Raw genomic sequence first — 21,581 nt, 5'->3', positions numbered from 1 at the left:
TAAGCTTTCTGTGAAGGCTCTCAGTTGTCCAGGTGGTTTCCATAGTAGAGAAGCTTGAATCTTCGACTGGACTGGGTTGCTTGACATGAGGACATTTCGCTTCAAATCGCAGAAGCTTCCTCAGCTAAAATTCTTGCTCTCGTAGTCTGACTTCTGTCTTGACTCTTGTAGAGAAGAATAACAGAAGCCACAAAAGCTGGAGTTTTAAACCTAACCAGACCCCTCCTACCGAGAGGCAGACTGCTATAGGCTAGTGACTAAACAATAGCTTTAAATAGCACCTATCGTGCTCTAGTTAGCACCCTCCTAATGACAGGGCAGCTGTCCCTCCTAATGACCTGAAGTTTCTCAGGTTAAATGTTAAGTGGTTTCTAAAGTTAGCTATCTTTTTAGCAGTCTTTTCCAGCTTACGTACCAGTGCCAGGGCCTCATGCCCACAGTTGGTTGCAATGTTTCTGTGAAGGCTCTCAGTTGTCCAGGTGGAGCCGTTATCCCCTGCCTTTGATTGCCACCGCTTCTGAACTACTAGAGGGCACCAAAATCTTTACAAAACTCGACCTCCGTAATGCATACCATTTAGTGCGGATCAGACAGGGAGATGAATGGAAGACGGCATTTAACACTCCCACTGGCCACTACGAGTATTTAGTCATGCCATTCGGTTTAACTAATGCACCTGCCGTTTTCCAAAACTTAGTTAATGACGTTCTACGTGAGTTTCTAAATAAGTTTGTATTTGTGTATCTGGATGATATTTTGATCTTTTCCGCCAATGAAGAAACACACACACAGCATGTATGCATAGTTCTCGAGACGCTGTTGAGGAACCAGTTGTTTGTAAAAGCAGAAAAATGTGAATTTCATAAATCCTCAATCTCGTTTTTGGGGTTCGTAATTGCTCCAGGTAAGATCCAAATGGATCCTGGAAAAATAGCCGCAGTTTGTGATTGGGCAACCCTGAAGAGTTGTAAGGAGGTCCAAAGATTTTTAGGCTTTGCGAATTTTTACCGTAAATTCATTTGAAATTTCAGCACTATTGCTGCTCCACTGTATAGAATCACCTCATCCCTCCAGACCTTTCACTGGTCACCGGAGTGTGATGAGGTATTTCAGGTCCTAAAAAAGCGCTTCACTGCGGCCCCAGTTCTACTCCTCCCTGATCCCACCCGACGGTTCGTGGCCGAACGTAATTACCACATCGGTGACCGTGAACTGTTGGCGGTAAAAGTGGCCTTGGAGGAGTGGCGCCATTGGCTGGAAGGGGCACAAGTACAATTCTTAGTGTGGACTGATCATAAAATCCTTGAATACTTGCGCTCGGCCAAACGACTCAATTCCCGCCAAGCCAGATGGTCAATCTTTTTTAGTTGCTTCAACTTCGCCCTGTCTTACTGTCCCGGTTCGAAAATGGCAAACCGGATGCTCTGTCTCGACACGAAGACCCATCTGAAGCACCGACAGTACCCAGTACAATCTTACCCGCGGCGTGCTTCATCTCAGCGATCACCTGGAACATTGAGACTAGTGTACGGTCTGCAACACTTCACATTCCCACACCTCCCGATTGCCCACCGGGGAAATTGTTTGTGCCGAACTCACTACGGGGGGAGGTCATTCGTTGGGGGCATGAAAGTCATTTTGTTTGCCATCCAGGTATAAAGAACTCGGCACGTGTAATCTAGGAGAGGTTTTGGTGGCCTCGGCTACTCTCCGACATTAAGGATTACATCAGGGCATGTCAGACGTGTGCCATGTATAAATTATCCACCCGACCACCTTCCGGTAAACTCCACCCATTACCAATTCCGACACAACCATGGTCACACATTTCAGTGGATTTTGTTACAGGCTTACCGCCTTCCCGGGGTAACACAGTTATACTCACCGTAGTCGATCAACTTTCCAAGATGGCACATGTTGTGCCGCTTGCAAAGTCACCGTCTGCTAAAGAAACCACCAAAGCATTATTAGCCCACGTTTTTAGATTGCATGGGTTTCCACAGGACATTGTTTCTGACCGAGGGCCACAGTTTATTTCTCAGTTTTGGAGGGAGCTTTGTCGTCTGCTGGGGGTCTCTTCCAGTCTCACTTCCGGTTACCATCCACAGGTGAACGGACAGTCAGAGTCAATCAGGAGTTGGAAAAGGGTCTGCGGATCCTCGCCTCGCAACACCCAGCCTCCTGGTCCTCCCAGGTAGTTTGGATTGAGCTTGCTCACAATTGTTTGCCCTCTACATCCACTGGCTACTCCCCGTTCCATGTGACTCATGGTTTTCAACCTCCTCTGTTTTCTTCTGCAGCCTTAACCTCCCATGTGCCTTCGGCTTTGTCCCTCATCCTCCACTGTCAACAGACCTGGGAGCGGGCCCGTCGGGCCTTACTGCGAGCATCAGTGGCTAACAAGGTAGCAGCAGACAGGAAGAGGTCATGAGCCCCAGATTATTCCCCTGGACAACGGGCCTGGCTCTTGACGTGCCACATGCCCATCCGTGGTCAGCTAAGGAAGCTCGCTCCCAGGTTTGTTGGTCCATTCCCCATCACGAAAGTCATAAACCCATTCTCTGTCCACCTTCGGTTGCCCAGGTCATTGAGGATTCACCCCACCTTCCACGTCAGCCAGGTGAAGCCTCCATTGTGCCCTCCGGCTGTTCCCCCGCCGTTCGCCCGGTTCGTGGGCAGTGGGCCGGCCTTATCGGTGTGGCACCTCTTGGGGTCTCGGCGCGGGGGACGGGAGTGCAGTACCTGGTGGGTTTGGAGGGATACGGACCAGAAGAGCATTCGTGGGTTCCCTCCCGTTTCATCCTGGACCCGGACTTGATCAGGCACTTCCATGCTCGGCATCCTGGTTCACCTGGGCCATCGGGTGCTGGCCGTTAGGTGGGGGTCCTGCCATGTTCTGTGGTTGCTCTTTTCTTCTGCCATGTTTGATTTTAGTATTAATTTGGAGGTTATATCTTCTGTGTGCCTTCCCCGTCTCTTGGTGCTGGGTGGTGGGTGTGGCACAGTCTTGACCACGCCCACTTCTGGATCCTTCCGCACAGGTGTTTCCTATCAGCAGCTCATCACCAAGGAGTATTTAAGCCTCACTGGTTGCACTTGTTATTTGCTTGATCATTGCGCCTAGTGCCTTCGCTTCTAGCTCTGAGTTGTGTGTTTTTCCAAGTCCTGTTTCCACGTAGTGTATCTGACCACCTGCCTGTTTGTACCGACCACGCTTTTTGCATGATGATCCTGATCTGTTTGCTCGTTTTGGATTGCCTTATTGTGTACCGAACCCCACTGAGTGACTCAGTAAATGCCTTTCTCAACCAGAGCTATCATGTTGAGTCCTGCACTTGTGTCCAACTGTTCCTGTCTGACACTCCTGACCCGACCTTCTTGGAGTCCCTGGGAGGGGTACTAGATAGTGCTCCGACTGGGGACTCCAGTGTTCTCCTGGGGGATTTCAACGCCCATGTGGGCGGTGACAGTGAGACCTGGAGGGGGATCGGGAAGCACGGCCTCCCCGATCTGAACCCAAGTGGTGTTCAGTTGTTGGACTTCTGTGCTAGTCACAGTTTGTCCATCATGAACACCATGTTCAAGCACAAGAGTGTCCATAAGTGCACATGGCACCAGGACACCCTGAGCCGGAGGTCGATGATTGACTTTGTAGTTGTATCATCTGACCTTCAGCCACTTGTTTTGAACACTCAGATGAAGAGAGGGGCTGAGCTGTCGACCGATCACCACCTGGTGGTGAGTTAGATCCACTGGGAGGGGAGGAAGCCGGACAGACCTGGCAGGCCCAAACGTATCGTGAGGGTCTGCTGGGAATGACTGGTGGAACCCTGTGTCAGCGAGGTCTTCAACTCCCACCTCTGGGAGAGCTTCTCCCAGATCCCGGGGGAGGTTGGAGACATGGAGTCCGAGTGGACCATGTTCTCCACCTCCATTGTCGATTTGGCTGCTCGTAGCTGTGGTCCCAAGGTCTCTGGTGCCTGTCGCGGTGGCAATCGCCGAACCTGGTGGTGGACGCCGGAAGGGATGCTGTCAAGCTGAAGGAGTCCTACTTGTCTTTGCTGGTAAGTGGGACCCCGGAGGCAGCTGACAGGTACTGGCAGGCCAAGCATGCTCAGCCCGTGCGGTCGCAGAGGCAAAAACTTGGGTCTGGGAGGAGTTCGGGGAGGCCATGGAGGAGCACTATCGGTCAGCCTCGAAGAAATTCTGGCAAACCATCTGACGCCTCAGGAGGCAGAAGCAGCTCTCCACCGGCACCGTCTACGGTGCAGGTGGGAAGCTGTTGACCCTGACTGGGGATGTTGTCGGGCGGTGGAAGGAATACTTCAAGGATCTCCTCAATCCCATCGTCAAGTCTTTTGAAGAGGAAGCAGTGACTGGGGACTCAGAGGCTGACTCATCCATCATCCAGGCCAAAGTCACCGAGGTGGTCAGAAAGCTCCTCGGTAGCAGGGCTCCTGGGGTGGATGAAATCCATCCTGAGTACCAGAAGTCTCTAGATGTTGTGGGACTGTCTAAGTTGGCACACCTCTGCAACATTGCATAGTGGTCGGGCACAGTGTCTCTGGACTGGCAGACCGGGGTGGTGGTCCCTCTGTTTAAGAAGGGGGACCGGAGGGTGTGTTCCAACTATAGGGGGATCACACTCCTCAGCCTCCCCGGTAAGGTCTATTCCAGAGTACTGGAGAGGAGAATTCGGCCGATAGTTGAACCTCGGATTCAGGAGAAGCAGTGTGGTTTTCGTCCTGATCACGGCACACTGGACCAGCTCTACACCCTCCATCGGGTGCTCGAGGGTTCAGGGGGGTTCGCCCAACCAGTCCATATGTGCTTTGTGGATGTGGAGAAGGTGTTCGACCATTTCCCTAGGGACACCCTGTGGGGGGTGCTCCGGGAATACAGGGTTCAGGGTCCTTTGCTAAGGGCTATGCGGTCCCTGTACAACCACAGCGGGAGCTTGGTTCGCATTGCCAGTAGTAAGTCAAACCTGTTTCCAGTGCACGTTGGCCTCCACCAGGGCTGCCCTTTGTCACTGGTTCTGTTCATTACCTTTATGGACAGAATTTCCAGGTGCAGCCAGGGTGTAGAGGGGGTCCGGTTTGGGAACCGCAGAATCTCTGCTGTTTGCGGACGATGTGGTTCTGTTGGCTTCGTCAAATCAGGACCTTCAGCGTGCACTGGGGTGGTTTGCAGGTGAGTGTGAAGCGTCCGGGATGAAAATCAACACTTACAAATCTGAGGCCATGGTTCTCGACCAGAAAAAGGTGCCTTGCCCTCTACAGGTCAGTGGAGTGTCCTTGCCTCAAGTGGAGGAGTTTAAGTATCTCGGGGTCTTGTTCACGAGCGAGGGACGGATGGAGCGTGAGATCGACAGATGGATCGGGGCAGCATCTGCAGTGATGCGGTCGCTGTATTGGACCGTCATGGTGAAGAGAGAGCTGAGCAGGGAGGCAAAGCTCTTGATTTACCGATCGATCTATGTTTCAACCCTCACCTATGGTCGTGAGATTTGGCTCATGACCAAAAGAACGAGATCGCGAGTACAAGCAGCCAAGATGAGTTTCCTCCGCAGGGTGGCGGAGGAACCTATCTTATCCTAACCTAACCTAACCTATCCTCACCCTATCTCACTTAGAGATAGGGTGAGGACTTCAGTCACTCGGGAGGAGCTTGGAGTCGAGCCACTGCTCCTCCACATCGAAAGGAGCCAGCTGAGGTGGCTCGGGCATCTTTTCCGGATGCCCCCTGGATGGCTCGCTGGAGAGGTGTTCCGGGCACGTCCCATCGGGAGAAAGCCCCGGGGAAGACCCAGGACACGCTGGAGGGACTACATTTCTCGACTGGCTTGGGAACGCCCCAGGGTTCCCCCGGAGGAGCTGGGGGAGGTGTGTGTGGATCGGGAGGTCTGGGCGGCTTTGCTTGAGCTGCTGCCCCCGCGACCCGACTCCGGATAAAGCGCAAGAAAATGGATGGATGGATGAAAGCTTCTGTGTCAATTCAGCACCAGCAGACATGGAGCTCAGCTCGACTGTCACCAAAAGCAAGCGTCACATCAGATGGTGAATTGCAGCTACTGATGTAATTTGCAGTCAATCTGTCCATGATCCATGATGATGCAAAACTGTACATTTCAGAGTGGCCTTTTATTGTAGTGAGCCGAAGGCAGACCTGTGCAATAATCATGCTATCTAATCAGCATCTTGATATGCTACACTTGTGAGGTGGGATGAATTATCTTGGCACAGGAGAAGTGCACTAACAGCTTGGGACTCCGACGAGGGTGGACGCATCTCCTCCTCTCTCCCTTATCTTTGTCTGAGGTAAGTGGAGTGTAAACATAATTTCATTGTTGTTGCATTTGTGATGACAATGACAACAAATCTCTCATTCATAACATAGATTTAACCAGATTTGTGAAAAATATTTAAGAGAAATAGGTCTTGTGTACACAGAAAATGTTTTAGCCCTTTGAGTTCAGCTCATGAAAAATGGGAGCAAAAACAAAAGTGTTGCGTTTGTATTTTTGTTCAGTGTATGTATGAACATGAAAAAGTAAGTATTATTTTTTTTTTCCATTTGTGTCAAACTTAAATAATTTAATTTAACAGGAGCAGCAAGGCTCACTGGCAAAGAGGTTGATGGACGTAGCTAAAAACAGAAAATCCATAGATTCAAACAAGCATTCATCAAACAGTCGATTTTGATACAGTTTCCTTGGGTGTCTGTGCCCTTATACATAATAGCATTGCTGCTTGTCACCAATATTGTCCACTGCAATTTGAACGCTTGATACAGCCCACATCTGTGCCAGATTATGCAGCATCTGCAAAATTAGAGGTTCAATTGCATGTTTATAATAGGGTTGTTTTTGTTTGTTTGTTGTAAGGCTGAATGGATCTCTATTCAGAGATGAAAATGTGAGCAAGTCTGCTCAATTTTCACTGCTTCATGTGATAAATTGTTTATAGTGTTATAGACACAATACAGGATACAGGAAAAACTCCAGTGTGCATGTATGGATGGGCTGCATTTACATTGCATTTTCTATTTGCTGGAGATGCCCTAAGCACTTTACAATGATACCGTACTTTGACACACACATCAGTGTTACTATGCTGCCATGCAAGGCACTATTCCGCACACCAGGAGCCACTTGGGGACTAACAACCTTGCTCAAGGGCACCATAGTTATTTATGATTAGGGAATTGAAGGTATCAGAATGAAACTAAATGTTAAGGGCCCCTTCACACAGTGTGAATACGTACATCTCCAGGGCAACTCACGGCGAAACAGCTCCTATGATCTAACCACGAAACATCGTGCTGATGGGCAGGCGTGCATGATGCCAGTGCGATGGTGCATGCACGTGGGAACACACTGCCAGCAGCTGCATGACGTGAAGAAAAAAAATAAGAAATACATGCTGCAACGGTTTTGTGCACGCGAGAACACAGCTTTTCATGGCAGCTGCTGAAAATAAAAAAAATTAAATTGCATGCCACCCACAGGACTCAAACCCGCACCTTTCAAAACCTCTGACTGCCAATCAGAAACCACTGAGCTACAATCGCAGTCCTCTGAAAGTTGCGGGAAGGAGATGGACGTATTTAAAATAAAATAAACCCACACACCATATAAAAACATTGCATTTATCAAGCAGGCAGTACAAATATGATCCGTCTGTTCCTCTCTAGATGACCCATGGTAACAGACATAAAGTCATGAAGGGGCTGTGAAATAACCCTGGTTAAAAAAAAAAAAAAAACACCACCACAAGATTCGAATCCACATGCTCTGAAACTTTACCACTGTGCTACAGTCACTGTCTTGTAACAGGGGCATGAATTGGGTAAAATCAACAAGCAGATAAAAATATTTTCTAAAAAATAAAAAAAAAACACTGTGATAACTGACCAAACATTGTTTGGTACATCGTATTTCTGGTGGTACATGAATGAAAGTGGCGTATTTGTCATACTGTTGGCTTGTTCTGGTCGTGCGGCACACCGCTCACAGGACATGTCTCATCATCATCATCATCATGTCTCATCATCATCATTCGGGAGACATTCAGATAGCCTGCTACATGTCCAAATGGACTGGTGGCCTGTTTCTCCTCTCATCGCAAAAGCGATACATATTTTTATGCATTTCCACACAAGCACTCACACACGCGCGTGTCCGTCAAAACACGGGACGTGTGCTGCAGCTGTGATGTCCAGAACCTGAGATATCCCAACAGCTGTGGGCAGCCAGCCACGCCCTGTCCTGTCAGCGCACAGACCAAGATGTCACTCTGTGATCAGATAAATGGACTGCATTTATATAGCGCTTTTCTATCTGCATCAGATGCTCAAAGCGCTTTACAAATAATGCCTCACATTCACCCCGATGTGAGGGTGCTGCCATACAAGGCGCTCACTACACATCAGGAGCAACTACGGGATTAACGACCTTGCCCAAGGGCCCTTAGTGATTTTCCAGTCAGGCTGGGATTTGAACCGAGGATCTTCTGGTCTCAAAGCACAATGCCAATGCCTTAACCACTAGACCATCACCTCTCCTCAGATGAGTGATGCCTCGCCTGCGGGAGGCACACGCACACGTGTTGTGGGGGGGGGGGGTGTGACATGTGCACTCAGCAACTTCACTGTCGTAGGGCACTTAGACAAATTTCACATCCAGCTTGACAGTGATTGTCTGCACTGTTTTCATGATGATAGTGTGAATGGCCACACATTTTCTAAGTGCCATGCGAGCGGTGTTAGATGTTCGTGTGTGTCAGCTGGAATTTGGCCAACACCTGCAGTGAGAGGGTTCGATGGGCTTGTACAGTGCACACTCTGTCTTTCAGCCACTGGTGTGCGCAAATAGATGTAGTATGTAGGTGTATGAGGCATAGGAGGTACCTACGAAATTACACGTTTTGCACGATTCGTGCTTCATGCGCACTTTCTGTGCAAATTGACCAAATGTGTGAAGGGGCCCTTAACATTGAAAATTTTGGGATGCACTGCCTGTTTTCATGCAATAATTAGATATACCCATAAATCACCATTTTTCATAAGGTAAAAATGCCACATTTCTTCACTGAGATATACAAGTTTATAGGTTACAGAAATATTTTTGAGGTTCATGTGCAATAGCTCAGATGCAATGCCCAAGATGTCTACAGTGCAGAGCAATATGAGAGCATTGAAATATTTGGATATATTACCTCTTCAGAAATGGTCATTTAAGGGTACATCTAATTATTGCATGAAAACAGGTAGTGTATCCCAAAATTTTCAATATTAACATTCACTTTCATTAAAGGGACACTAAGGCCCAATCTCAATTCTCTTTTGTACCCCTTCCCCTTCCCCTTCGCCCTACCCCTACTCCAACGCCTACCCATTTAAAACAAGGGGTAAGGCAAAGGGGTATGCCTCTAGCCCTATGAATTGAGACACCCCTCTGTGTTAGGGAAAAAACAAAACTGCCCATCACAAACTGCTGTCTTCACTGTTTGTCAACATGGCAACCGAAGCGAAACTTGTTGCAGTAGCCTGTTTGCTCTTTTAATTTTCTCGCCTTTCTGCGTAAATGCAAAGAAACAGAAGAAGTCGCAGATTTCGTTGACACATCGCAATCATGTTGGCGAATTTTGTGGTATTAATAATTAAATTCATAATTTATAATAATTCATAGTATTAATAATTAAATAATTAGCAATTAATTCATGTTAATAATACTGATTATAATTAGTCATTAATAATAGTAATAATTAATATTGTTGATTGATCATTAATTGCTTAATTAATTAGTAATTAAAATAAACACTTGAAATATATCAGTTTGTGTGGAATGAATGTATACATTATACAAGTTTCACTTTTGAATGGAATTACTGAAATAAATCAAACTTTTCATGATATTCTAATTATATGACCAGCACCTATATGTTTGTTTTGGGCTGCATCTCGTTCTGTTAACCTTAGATTTCTTTTCCAAATTCTCCCATTTTTTTCATCCAGCCCTATTTCCTTTAGAAATTTCCTTGACAAATAATATCAGTCTATTAGGACGTCATATTATGTGTTACACATATGCATGTGTGTGTATATATTTTCCAACTTACTCCCATTGGTGAAACTTCTCCTCATTTTCTGCCTAAATGTTTATTAGGAGACGAGTGTGCTCAGGGCTTCCTGTTTGTTTACAAAATACACACGTGTTGCAGACCTTGAAATCCAACAGCAGGGATCACTATTATCCAAAGATTTATGAACATACAAATTAACGTGCTTATCTTTTATCATGATTTTCTCCGTTGTGTGATATAAAAGTGTCTTATCGTAGCGTTCGTGTGTATATGCATTAAAACTCCTCAGCACACGAGCAAAGTTACAATATTCTTCAGAACGACAATATACGCAACATGCATCCAGCGGCATACACGTTGCTGTCGTAGACAACTGCCTGTAAGGTTTTTTGGCAAATTATAACTTTCTAAACAGTGTAATTTGTAATGAAAGGCACTTTCATTTGTGTGGCTCTAAGGCTTCAGAAAAATATAGTTTTATACCCATTTTGGCTGTCTATATGACATTCTGATCACAAAGCCACTCTGAAACCTGTTGGCAAGGTGTACAACAAAGTATACAACAATACAGATGTGCTTCTTCTCAAAAGCCTGTTTGCTGACTGAAACCTACACATGGATATGACGTACGAGGGCTGTCAATAAAGTAACGGTCCTTTTTATTTTTTTCAAAAACTATATGGATTTCATTCATATGTTTTTATGTCAGACATGCTTGAACCCTCGTGCGCATGCGTGAGTTTTTCCACGCCTGTCGGTGACGTCATTCGCCTGTGAGCACTCCTTGTGGGAGGAGTCGTCCAGCCCCTCGTCGGAATTCCTTTGTCTGAGAAGTTGCTGAGAGACTGGCGCTTTGTTTGATCAAAATTTTTTCTAAACCTGTGAGACACATCGAAGTGGACATGGTTTGAAAAATTAAGCTGGTTTTCGGTGAAAATTTTAATGGCTGATGAGAGATTTTGAGGTGAGACTGTCGCTTTAAGGACTTTTCACGGTGCGAGACGTCGCTCAGCGCTCTCAGCCGCCGTCGTCAGCCTGTTCAAGCTGAAAACCTCCACATTTCAGGCTCTATTGATCCAGGACGTCGTGAGAGAACAGAGAAGTTTCAGAAGAAGTCGGTTTCAGCATTTTATCCGGATATTCCACTGTTAAAGGAGATTTTTTTAATGAAAGACGTGCGGACGGATCCGCGCGTCGGGACGCAGCCGCCGCGACGCTCCACCACAGGAAAAACACCTCTGTTGAAAGCCTTAAGGACAAGTTGGAACATGTCCTGCCTGTTAAACAATTTCTCATATACTGACTCCACTGAAAGCCATCAAAAGCCGCCTGGATTTTACAAATGGTTATCAACACGGAGGTGTTTTTCCTGTGCCGCCGCACCACGTCAGCTGCGTCCCGACGCGCGGATCCGTCCGCACGTCTTTCATTAAAAAAATCTCCTTTAACAGTGGAATATCCGGATAAAATGCTGAAACCGACTTCTTCTGAAACTTCTCTGTTCTCTCACGACGTCCTGGATCAATAGAGCCTGAAATGTGGAGGTTTTCAGCTTGAACAGGCGATGACGGCGGCTGAGAGCGCTGCGCGACGTCTCGCACCGTGAAAAGTCCTTAAAGCGACAGAATCAACTCAAAATCTCTCATCAGCCGTTAAAATTGTCACTGAAAACCAGCTTAATTTTTCGAACCATGTCCACTTCGATGTGTCTCACAGGTTTAGAAAAAATTTTGATCAAACAACGCGCCAGTCTCTCAGCAACTTCTCAGACAAAGGAATTCCGACGAGGGGCTGGACGACTCCTCCCACAAGGAGTGCTCACAGGCGAATGACGTCACCGACAGGTGTGGAAAAACTCACGCATGCGCACGAGGGTTCAAGCATGTCTGACGTAAAAACATATGAATGAAATCCATATAGTTCTTGAAAAAAATAAAAAGGACCGTTACTTTACTGACAGCCCTCGTATTCAGCTCATATACATTCGAGTCATTACCCTGCTTGTACTTGTCTGTATGCCTCTCTGCCTCCTGTCTGCCTCATGTCTTGTCAGACACACACACTGTTCACAGTTCTTCTGAAGCATTTATTAACATCCTGTTTGCACATTCAGTCATTGGTCCCATAAGGTGCATTACATGTGCACACTTACTAAACTTTATTTTCCAACGTAATTTCACTTGTGCATTTGTCTCTCATTTAATTGTCTCTCATTGCTTAGAGACACTACAGTGCTCATGTATGGCATCAGATCGGTGCCAAAACGAGTCTCGCGTAACCTTGCGTTTGGGCATATTACATTATTTCACACTTGTAGATATTAGCTGTGCATGCGCACTCGGTGGAAACTGCTCCTCGAGTGAGGGAAAAGGTGTTGCGAGTGAGGAGGAATATGTGACCAGCGCGCCCTCTGCACTCTCAAAGTTGATTTCTGCTCACCTGCGCTGGATTTCTGCACTCTTGCTTGAAACTTGGGGGAGGGTTTTGGCACTATGGGGGGGGGGGGGGGGGGGCAGGGTCGGTACTAGCTCTGTTGTGATTGGTCGTTTCTGAAGAGTGAGATTTGACTGACAGCCCTCCTCTGACACGGAAGTCAATCGGACACAGATTATCAACTCTTTTCTGCTTAAAACGTCACTCCAGTCATCATCTATCTCAGATATCACATATCTGAAGCTTCTGTATAACAATAATTTCCACATAAATTCAGCATTATTTCATAATAAATTACAGAAAGTCCTAAAAATCTCGTGAGATTAATGAAACTCGGCGCACCTGAGTCTGACTTTCTACTTCCAAACCGATCAAAGGCAATAATGTGATTATTCACCATCAGATGGCAAAGTAAAACTTTTAAATCATGTGCAAACCATTACCCCACCACCTCCCTGAAGAAGACAATGGCGTCTCCTTTGTTTCAGCAGACTTCCATGTCAGAGGAGGGCTGTCAAACGTTGCTCTTCAGAGATGATCAATCACAGCAGAGCAGTGCCGACCTGGTTGCCTCCCCCATAGCGCCAAAACCCTCCCCCATACTGCCATAAGTTTCAAGTGAGACAGCAGGAATCCCTTGCAGACAAGCAGGAATCGCAGCGCCTTTTCTCTTGTGCGAGGAGCAGTTTTGTGCCTGTGCAGAGATAATTTGCGAACACGCAGGTAATATCTACGCCCAAACGCATTTTTTAAGCAAGTGTGGTTTTGGCACCGAACTGACACCATACTCATGCATTTTCTTTCAAGTTTTCGATTTGTAACTTTCATTCTGAAGAACTTGTGACTTTCAATGTTTTGCCAATAATCCATCCAAGTCAACACCAAACTGTGAGGAGTTTTTCTTTACATATAACCCAAAATAAGAAAAAAGTTGGTACTGTATGGAAAAAGTAACATTAAAAAACATTACAAAAACAAAACAAATACATCCATTCCTGCATTTAACACCTGTAATGCACTCCCCAAAAAAGGTAGAAAAAAGTTGTACCACAAAAGCATTTACCATTTTGTAATGTTGCCATTCTTTCTCACAACACTTAAGACATTTTGGCATTGAGGATACCAACCAATGAAGCATCTCAGGTTTTATTTTGTCCCAAGTACAGGGTCATTGTCGTTGCATTTTTTATTTCAAAATTCTCCACATATTCTCTATTGTGGACAGGTCAGGACTGCAAGCAGGCCAGTCTAGTACCCAAACCCAGCCTCTTCAACAGCCGTGCCTTTGCAATGTGCTGAATGTGGTTTTGCATTGTCTTGTTGAAAAATGCATGGACATCCCCAAAAAAGATGCCTTTTAAAGGCAGCATGGGTTTTTTCTTAAATCTTACCGATATTTTTCTTCATTAATGCTGCCATCACAGAACTGTAAATTACCTTTTCCAAGTGCACTGACACAACCACCTACCATGACAGACTCTGGCTTTTGGATGTTTTACTGATAACAATCTGGATGGTCCTTTTCAACTTTGGACCGGAGTACATGACGTTCATTTCTTCCAAGAAAGATCTGGAATACTAATTCATCCGAACATAATACATGTCTCAAGTGTGAAGTCTGAAGAATGAGAGAACACAGGTGTTCAGCTTAGGTTTGCAACCACACACTTTATGCACTGAAATTCCTCCACATTCCTTGACTCATTTCATGATATTATGTGCTGTAAAGACAGGAATATTCAACTCCCTTCCAATTTTACTTGGAGGAATATTATTTTCAAACATTTCAAAAATTTTCTCATATTTGTTGAAAAATGAAGATCCTCTACTCGTCTTTGCTCCTCAAAGACTCAGCCATTTGTGAATACTGCTTTCATCCCAAATCATATTTACAATCAACTGATGGCAGCACATGTTTGAAATAACATTATTATACATCATTACTAGCCCCAATCTTCCTCTGTCCCAACTTTTTTGGAAAGTGTTGCAGGCCTGAAATACAGAAATGGAGTGTGTGGAGTTTGCATGTTCTCCTCCTGTCTATGTGGGTTTCCTCCGGGCACTCTGCTTTCCTCCCACAATTAAAAACATGCTTATTTAGGGTCTGCTGCTTTTCCTGACCAAGACAGTGTCTCTAATTCTGGAGTTGGTCTCCAGGTGCTGGACTGTGGCTGCCTACTGCTCCTAGTGGTTGGATTGTGTCTAACTGTAATTAGGATGGGTTAAATGCAGAGGACAAATTTTGTTGTATATATGTACAATGAAAATAACGGCTATTTGCAAAAAAACAAAAAAAAAAAACAACAAAAAAACAAAAACACTGTTTTCATGTTGTCATTATGGGGTGTTGTGTGTAGAATTTTAAGGGAAAAGATTAATTTAATCAATTTTGTAATAAGACTGTAACATAACAAAATGTGGAAAAAGTGAAGTGCTATGAATACTTTCTGGATGGTCTGTATTAACAAATGAAGTTGACCACACAAACCTAGGAATATTTTGGGTTTATACTGTCTGTCATGACACATTCTACCAGTCAAACATTTAGACACAATTTGCCATTAAATTTAATGGGACAGTGTAAGAATCCCTGTATTTTGTTTGTTTGCTTTTGGCATTTTCTATACCGTTCCAACCTTTCCTCATTTGGGGTTGTATATGAGATCTGGGTGTTTTATGAATCTAAGCAGTCCATGTGACAGTGAAAATGATGAATGCTTTGTTTCCTTCCAGGAACCCGACAGCGGAGCTTTATCATCAGAGGTTGCACAGTAGCGCCACTACAATAAACGGCAGCTTGACTAAATAGCCTTATATAAACATATCAGGATAATGGTGTCTGACAGCAGCTTGTTGGGGTCTGAAAAACGAACACCAAGCAGTTTTCTCTCCTGCAGGACTATCAGTATGTCTGCAGGGCTCATGCTATGTCATACTGTACCATGTGCATCAGTACATGGTCAGTTTCACATTTGGTGACATGGAAGCATCAGTAGCTTTTGCGTCCACCAGACTGAGGCTTTGGAAATGAAGGAAACCAACAAACAAGCTCCTTTAAGGCCCTCCTTTAAGGCCTTGATGACTTAGCCTACGTATGCCGGCTGTTTTAAAAACTCTGGTGCACGCTGTCATACATCTAATAAATGAATGCAGCTGTCATACCTTGACGATTATCCAGCATCTGCCAACACCCCTGTTTGCACCCAGTGGTTCTGGTCGGTACTGCACCATGTGGTGTGCGTCAGAAACAGAGTATTAAAACATTATTTTATTTTTATTTTAATTTTTTTATCTTGGTGGACTATTTTCATTGTGTACAGAATGCTGATGAGTGTACTGGTTGTGGTTGTCGCTGTTGTGAATGAGCTGTGACTCTTTAAGTGTCAGCTGTTTCCTGATCAGCGGAGCTGCAGCTGCTTTCAGCTCCGCTGGTCAGGTCATCACAGACCTGAATAATGAAACGCTGTGATGAATTAAACTTTTAAAGCTCCAATAGACCATGATCAGGTGTGATCAGAATGACATGCTGTGTGATCTGTCAGCGTGGTGATCAACGACAGCCACGGCACTTTAAATGTTTAAACAGCGCATTAATCAGGTGTGATCACCCTGATCACACTACTGCAACGGTGAGCAAAGTTCATCACAGCGCTTCTGTGTGTTCAGAGCATGACATGGACATGAGACACACCTGCAGCAGAAAAAAAAAACACCTTAAAACACTTAAGCTTCCAGACACGAATTAAAGGATATTCCGAGGTCATTTTCAAATATCAGGAGCTTTATGTGGATTCATGTCCGTCTGTGATGGTGAACTGGACTGAAATGAACAGGTCAGATTTATTCCTTGTGTGAATGAAACAGTCGTTCTGCATACAGACCGCAGCTTGTGGCCAGCATTAATGGACGGATAAGTAAATTACAAGAAACGTGTTCCAACAATCACATAACGTACCTACAACTGATGTCCAGCATGTGCGGGACGTTGTGAGTCACACGCTGGCACTCGTTGAAAATTTTCAGCATGTTCAAAATTTTTTGAGGAACTCAGCTTATCAGGACGTACATCAACCAGCGTCAGCGTGTTTGAACGAGCGTCAGCGTGCATCAACTTGCTCTTAGCTTATAAAAACTTACCCTTAACTTATTGGACTTACGCCAGCATTTTTTAATAAGGTCAGCATACGCTGGCTAAATCGTCAAGGTGTAACAGGGCCTTTAAAGCTACATGTAACAACAACCACACCTACTACTAATTTCCATCATGGATGTGATATAACATTAGTCCCTCCAACAAGCCTAGATATGTCCAGGTAGCAGACATCCACATGGTGCACTGCATAAGCAAAACAAACTTGCTTTTTGAACAGGAGGCGATGGGCTCATTGCCTGCCTTTTACAAGGGACATGCCTCAGCTTTTTCCCAAAGCCAAGTCTGCACATGATGAAGAGAAATCTTATTCTAAAAAAGAATCACACTGACATGAACTGATCAGATTTTTTGATTACTTTTTTATTTATTTGGAAGTTGACATTCCTGTTCAAAGTGGCCTGTACCTAGTATGATTAGTCCCACAGCAGCCCCATACAAAGATCAGACAGAAGCATTTAACCAACAGTATTATGGGCCAAAGACAATCCCCGCGAGGCTACAATTTATCTTTTTAAATTAATGCCACATGCTCATTCATTTAGATATTAATCCTTTCAGCACATCCACAGTGCTTTCATTGTGGCTTCCTCAAACACACTATCTAATAAGTGATTTGGCACATTAATGGCTTATTTATTTATTTATGTCATATGTCCCTTCAGCTTCACCCCTTTTTCACTTGGGGTCACCACAGCAGATCTGAGATGGATGATGTTGATTTGGCACCAGTTTTATGCTTGGATGCCCTTCCTGACACAACTCCACTTTACATGGAGTGTGGGTAAGCGTAGCCTTGGACCGGGAACCTTCCCCTCTGGAAACAAGCGCACTAACCACTTGGCCACCAACTTTATTTATTTATTTATGTAATTGTTTATTTCTAATGTTACCAGAGGCCAGCTGACAGCAGTGAGATGTTAAATACATCCCGCTGTCCAGCATCAATTAAAGTTAGCAGTCAGAGATTTCAAGAGAAGGTGTCGGGCATCAGAATCTGACATCTGTCTGACAGATTTGGAGTCTTATCGACATAATAAAAGTCAAACATTATTCTCCGGGTTCTTTCTCCTGGAATCTTTTGCACTACAGACTTTATTTCTTCATGAAACTCACTTGCACTCTTCACTCAATCTGCTGGTGCTGTTAAAACTACTCAATAGTTCCTGTTTCACACCAAACATCTGCGTTGTTGAAGGCAAAGCGCCATTTTGAAAATAAGGTAAAAAAAAAAAAACAAACGGAATCATCCGAATGTCATCCAGGTACATCATATTCCAACATTAAAGTGCAATTTGCAGCGAGAGCCGGTTTCCCTAATGTGATCGGAGCTATTGACTGCACACATAAAGGTGCCATCACATGATGGACTGGTTTTGTTAATAGGAAACAATTTAATTTCATCAGTGCATTGGTTGGGTTGGAAACAGAAGCTGGCACAGTGCGGTGGTTGCTTGCTGAGTTAGTAGTTTATTCATGTAATTGTTCAGAATAAAAATCAGCGCAGGCACATTTGGGCATGTGCACATTCAAATATGTATTTTGTTATTATTACATTTATGTGTTTTCTTTCTCTTGATGCTGAGACTGCAGCTGCTGAGCTTCTTAACAAGCCCTCAATTGTCTCCCTGTGTTCAGTATTTGTGTGATGTTGTGAATCTCACACACTATCAGCCGCGGAGCACCTTACTTTTTTAACTTCAGTGTGTGCTGCTCTGAGCTCACAGTGTTTTGGCCTCTCTCTCTCTCACACACACACACACGCTCCCCACTAATATGTTTCCAGTTTCATGAATATTCAGTTTTACAGGGTACGAAATAAACTATCCCTCCACATGTTGACCTGGAAGTACAAACGGAACGTGCTTGGATCCATGCGTACACACACTTTGATACATCTGGATATTTTTGTGCTTACGCCAGATTCTGAGTTTTGGCATATGCCGTGTTTCAGTAGCAAATTCATGCAAGTCTTCGTACATGAGGCCCCTGGTCTGCAAACTTTAAAGAAAATAGTGGGAAACAGAGGAGAAACACTGAGACAGATCCAGCTCTACTACTACATGCATAAGTAGCTCAAAACTGCATGTTAGAAACATCCCAGCTAATCTACAACAATAAAAATACTCTTAATAAAAAAGGGCAGCATGGTACCTTAGTGGTTAGCACTGGTGCCTCACAGCAAGAATGTTATGGGATCAATTCCCACCTGTGGCCTTTCTGTGTGGAGTTTGCATGTTCTCCCCGTGTTTGCGTGGGTTCCCTCCGGTGCTCCGGATTCCTTCCTCCCACATCCAAAGGCATGCAAGTTAAGTGGAATAGAAAGTTTAAATTGTCTGTAGGTGTGCGTGTAGATGTGTATATGTTTGTTTGTCTATATGTGGCCCTGAGACAGACTGATGTCTTGTCCAGGATGTGCCCTGCCTTAGGCCCCATGGCTGCTGGGATAGCCCCCCAATGACCCTCAATTGGACTAAGGTGTTCAAGATGAGTGAGTGAATTAATAATAATAAAATGAGATTTAAAGGTTAGTTCAGCCAAAAATGTGAACAGAGCCACAGCTTGGTGGCTTGGGTCAGGTTGGCGCCCCACTCCCTCCCTCACCTGCTCCTCTCACACCCCCTGGCGCCCATGTGAGACCCTCTAACAGCTAGTGTCGAGAAAACACCGCCACATGCAAATCAAATTACTGTGTCATCCCAGAACATTGGCGCAGTACGCACCGAGAAGACGCGCGCGCACAGACAACCAGCAGACAAGAAAGGCGCACGATCACAGGCCAGTGAGGCTAATCAGGCTACACGCACGGGAGCTGGAGGACGGATGGTGCCGCACATGACAATGAGCGTCAAACCTCAAACCTTACTCACGTCTCGAAACTGATCCCATCTGCCTCCGAGCCACTTGTCGTCCAAAAAATTGCCGCTATCGGAGCCAGCAGAACCGCGTCCAAAGGCGACGGCGCACACGCACAGCAAGGCGACGCACAGCATCTGCGGACACACACAAGACAACGGAGATCAACACGCATCCAATCGCTGATCAATAAGTGATCGGCTGGAGGTGAAGTCTAGTACCTTAACGGCGCTTCAGCTGCTCTCAGGACGTTTGCTCTCCACTGCTGCTCTCTCTCTCTCTCTCTCTCTCTCAGCGCGTCTGTCTGTGCGCACCAGTCGGGAACGCGCACACCGTGCGCGGCCCCGTCCCTCAGTGCGCAGTGTGCGCTGTCTGGCTGCAGGTTCTTATCTGAACGCTGCAAACGTGTTTTCCACTGATTAGCTTTGATGTAAAAGAGGTGTGATAAAGGTTTGCAGCGCTTCCAAACGCGAGGTGTGTTCAGCCAATCACGCACAGGGAAGGACTAAAATAAATAAAAAATACAGGAGAGGACAAACTTTTATCAGCTGACAGCACCTGGTTGCAGCACCTGGGTGCACTGAGGAATCAGGCGCCTCATTTATCAACTGTGCGCACACACACACACACACACACATTTGTGCGTAAACCATGTGCATGAATGCTTCTGTGCAAATTGTGGGATTTATCAACTTGTACTAAGAAATGGGTGTAAATTTACACTCAAACTGCAACTGGAAATCATTGCTGGTGCAACCTCATTTACATAAATTCGTTATTTCCTTGAATTAATAAGAATACAATAAGTAACTTTTTCAGGTTAGAAATAGACGTGTAGCCCCACTGGTGTCAAAACCTACAAAAGACACCCTTTGAACTCATTATTTAAATAAAAAATGAACATGACATGAAGCAAATTGTTTCCTTCCTGCAATTTTATATTAAAAATGGATTCTCATTATTGTTGCTGCTCAAACCTAATTCAGAAAGATTTTATCACAAAGATAGCAGCATTGTAATGTTACAGGACAACAAAGCATTCTGAGACAACTGTAACGATAAAGAATTGTCTACTTATTATGTTATTTGGAAAGTTTTTTGCTGGTTCTTGTGCTGAGTTTGTTAAAATTATGTCCAGAAATGATTTTGCTGTCTAAATGAAGAAACAGCACAACATCATGAGTGAATAGTCATCACGATTGGTGGAAGGGTTGGTACCTGTTGTGGCTGGCGTGCCTGGCTGGCTTTTGTCTGTCTTTTGGTTTTCCTTCCAGGTGGTGCGCATTTGGGACTGAGTGGCTGTGTAGCTGAGTTTATCAGGACCTCACCCTGATCACCTGAGGCTGATCACCTGCGGCTTGTCAGGACTCACAGCTGTGGTGCATCTATACTCAACAAAAATATAAACGCAACACTTTTGGTTTTGCTCCCGTTTTGTATGAGATGAACTCAAAGATCTAAAACTTTTTCCACATACACAATATCACCATTTCCCTCAAATATTGTTCACAAACCAGTCTAAATCTTTGATAGTGAGCACTTCTCCTTTGCTGAGATAATCAATCCCACCTCACAGGTGTGCCATATCAAGATGCTGATTAGACACCATGATTAGTGCACAGGTGTGCCTTAGACTGCCCACAATAAAAGGCCACTCTGAAAGGTGCAGTTTTGTTTTATTGGGGGGGGATACCAGTCAGTATCTGGTGTGACCACCATTTGCCTTATGCAGTGCAACACATCTCCTTCGCATAGAGTTGATCAGGTTGTCAATTGTGTTCTGTGGAATGTTGGTCCACTCCTCTTCAATGGCTGTGCGAAGTTGCTGGATATTGGCAGGAACTGGTACACGCTGTCGTATACGCCGGTCCAGAGCATCCCAAACATGCTCAATGGGTGACATGTCCGGTGAGTATGCCAGCCATGCAAGAACTGGGACATTTTCAGCTTCCAAGAATTGTGTACAGATCCTTGCAACATGGGGCCGTGCATTATCCTGCTGCAACATGAGGTGATGTTCTTGGATGTATGGCACAACAATGGGCCTCAGGATCTCG

At 45.1% G+C, this 21,581-nt stretch overlaps 1 protein-coding gene across 2 annotated transcripts in view; it reads right to left on the bottom strand.

Moving 5' to 3' along the window:
• Positions 1–19,898, bottom strand: part of spock3 (SPARC (osteonectin), cwcv and kazal like domains proteoglycan 3) — an 89,922-nt gene extending 70,024 nt beyond the window's left edge. For both annotated transcript variants that reach the window (XM_034188340.1, XM_034188341.1), the window contains exons 1-2: positions 19,746–19,898; positions 19,539–19,661 (exon numbers count right to left, since the gene is read on the bottom strand). In XM_034188340.1, coding sequence (XP_034044231.1) covers positions 19,539–19,661 — 123 coding nt within the window. In that variant the 5' untranslated portion in view covers positions 19,746–19,898. The remainder of the gene's footprint in view (positions 1–19,538; positions 19,662–19,745) is intronic.
• Positions 19,899–21,581: the final 1,683 nt, after the last annotated feature.

The sequence above is a fragment of the Thalassophryne amazonica genome, chromosome 15 (assembly GCF_902500255.1).
Source record: "Thalassophryne amazonica chromosome 15, fThaAma1.1, whole genome shotgun sequence".
Classification (NCBI taxonomy): domain Eukaryota; kingdom Metazoa; phylum Chordata; class Actinopteri; order Batrachoidiformes; family Batrachoididae; genus Thalassophryne; species Thalassophryne amazonica.
Note: the sequence above shows the minus strand (reverse complement) of the source record. Positions and strands in the feature narration are given on the sequence as shown.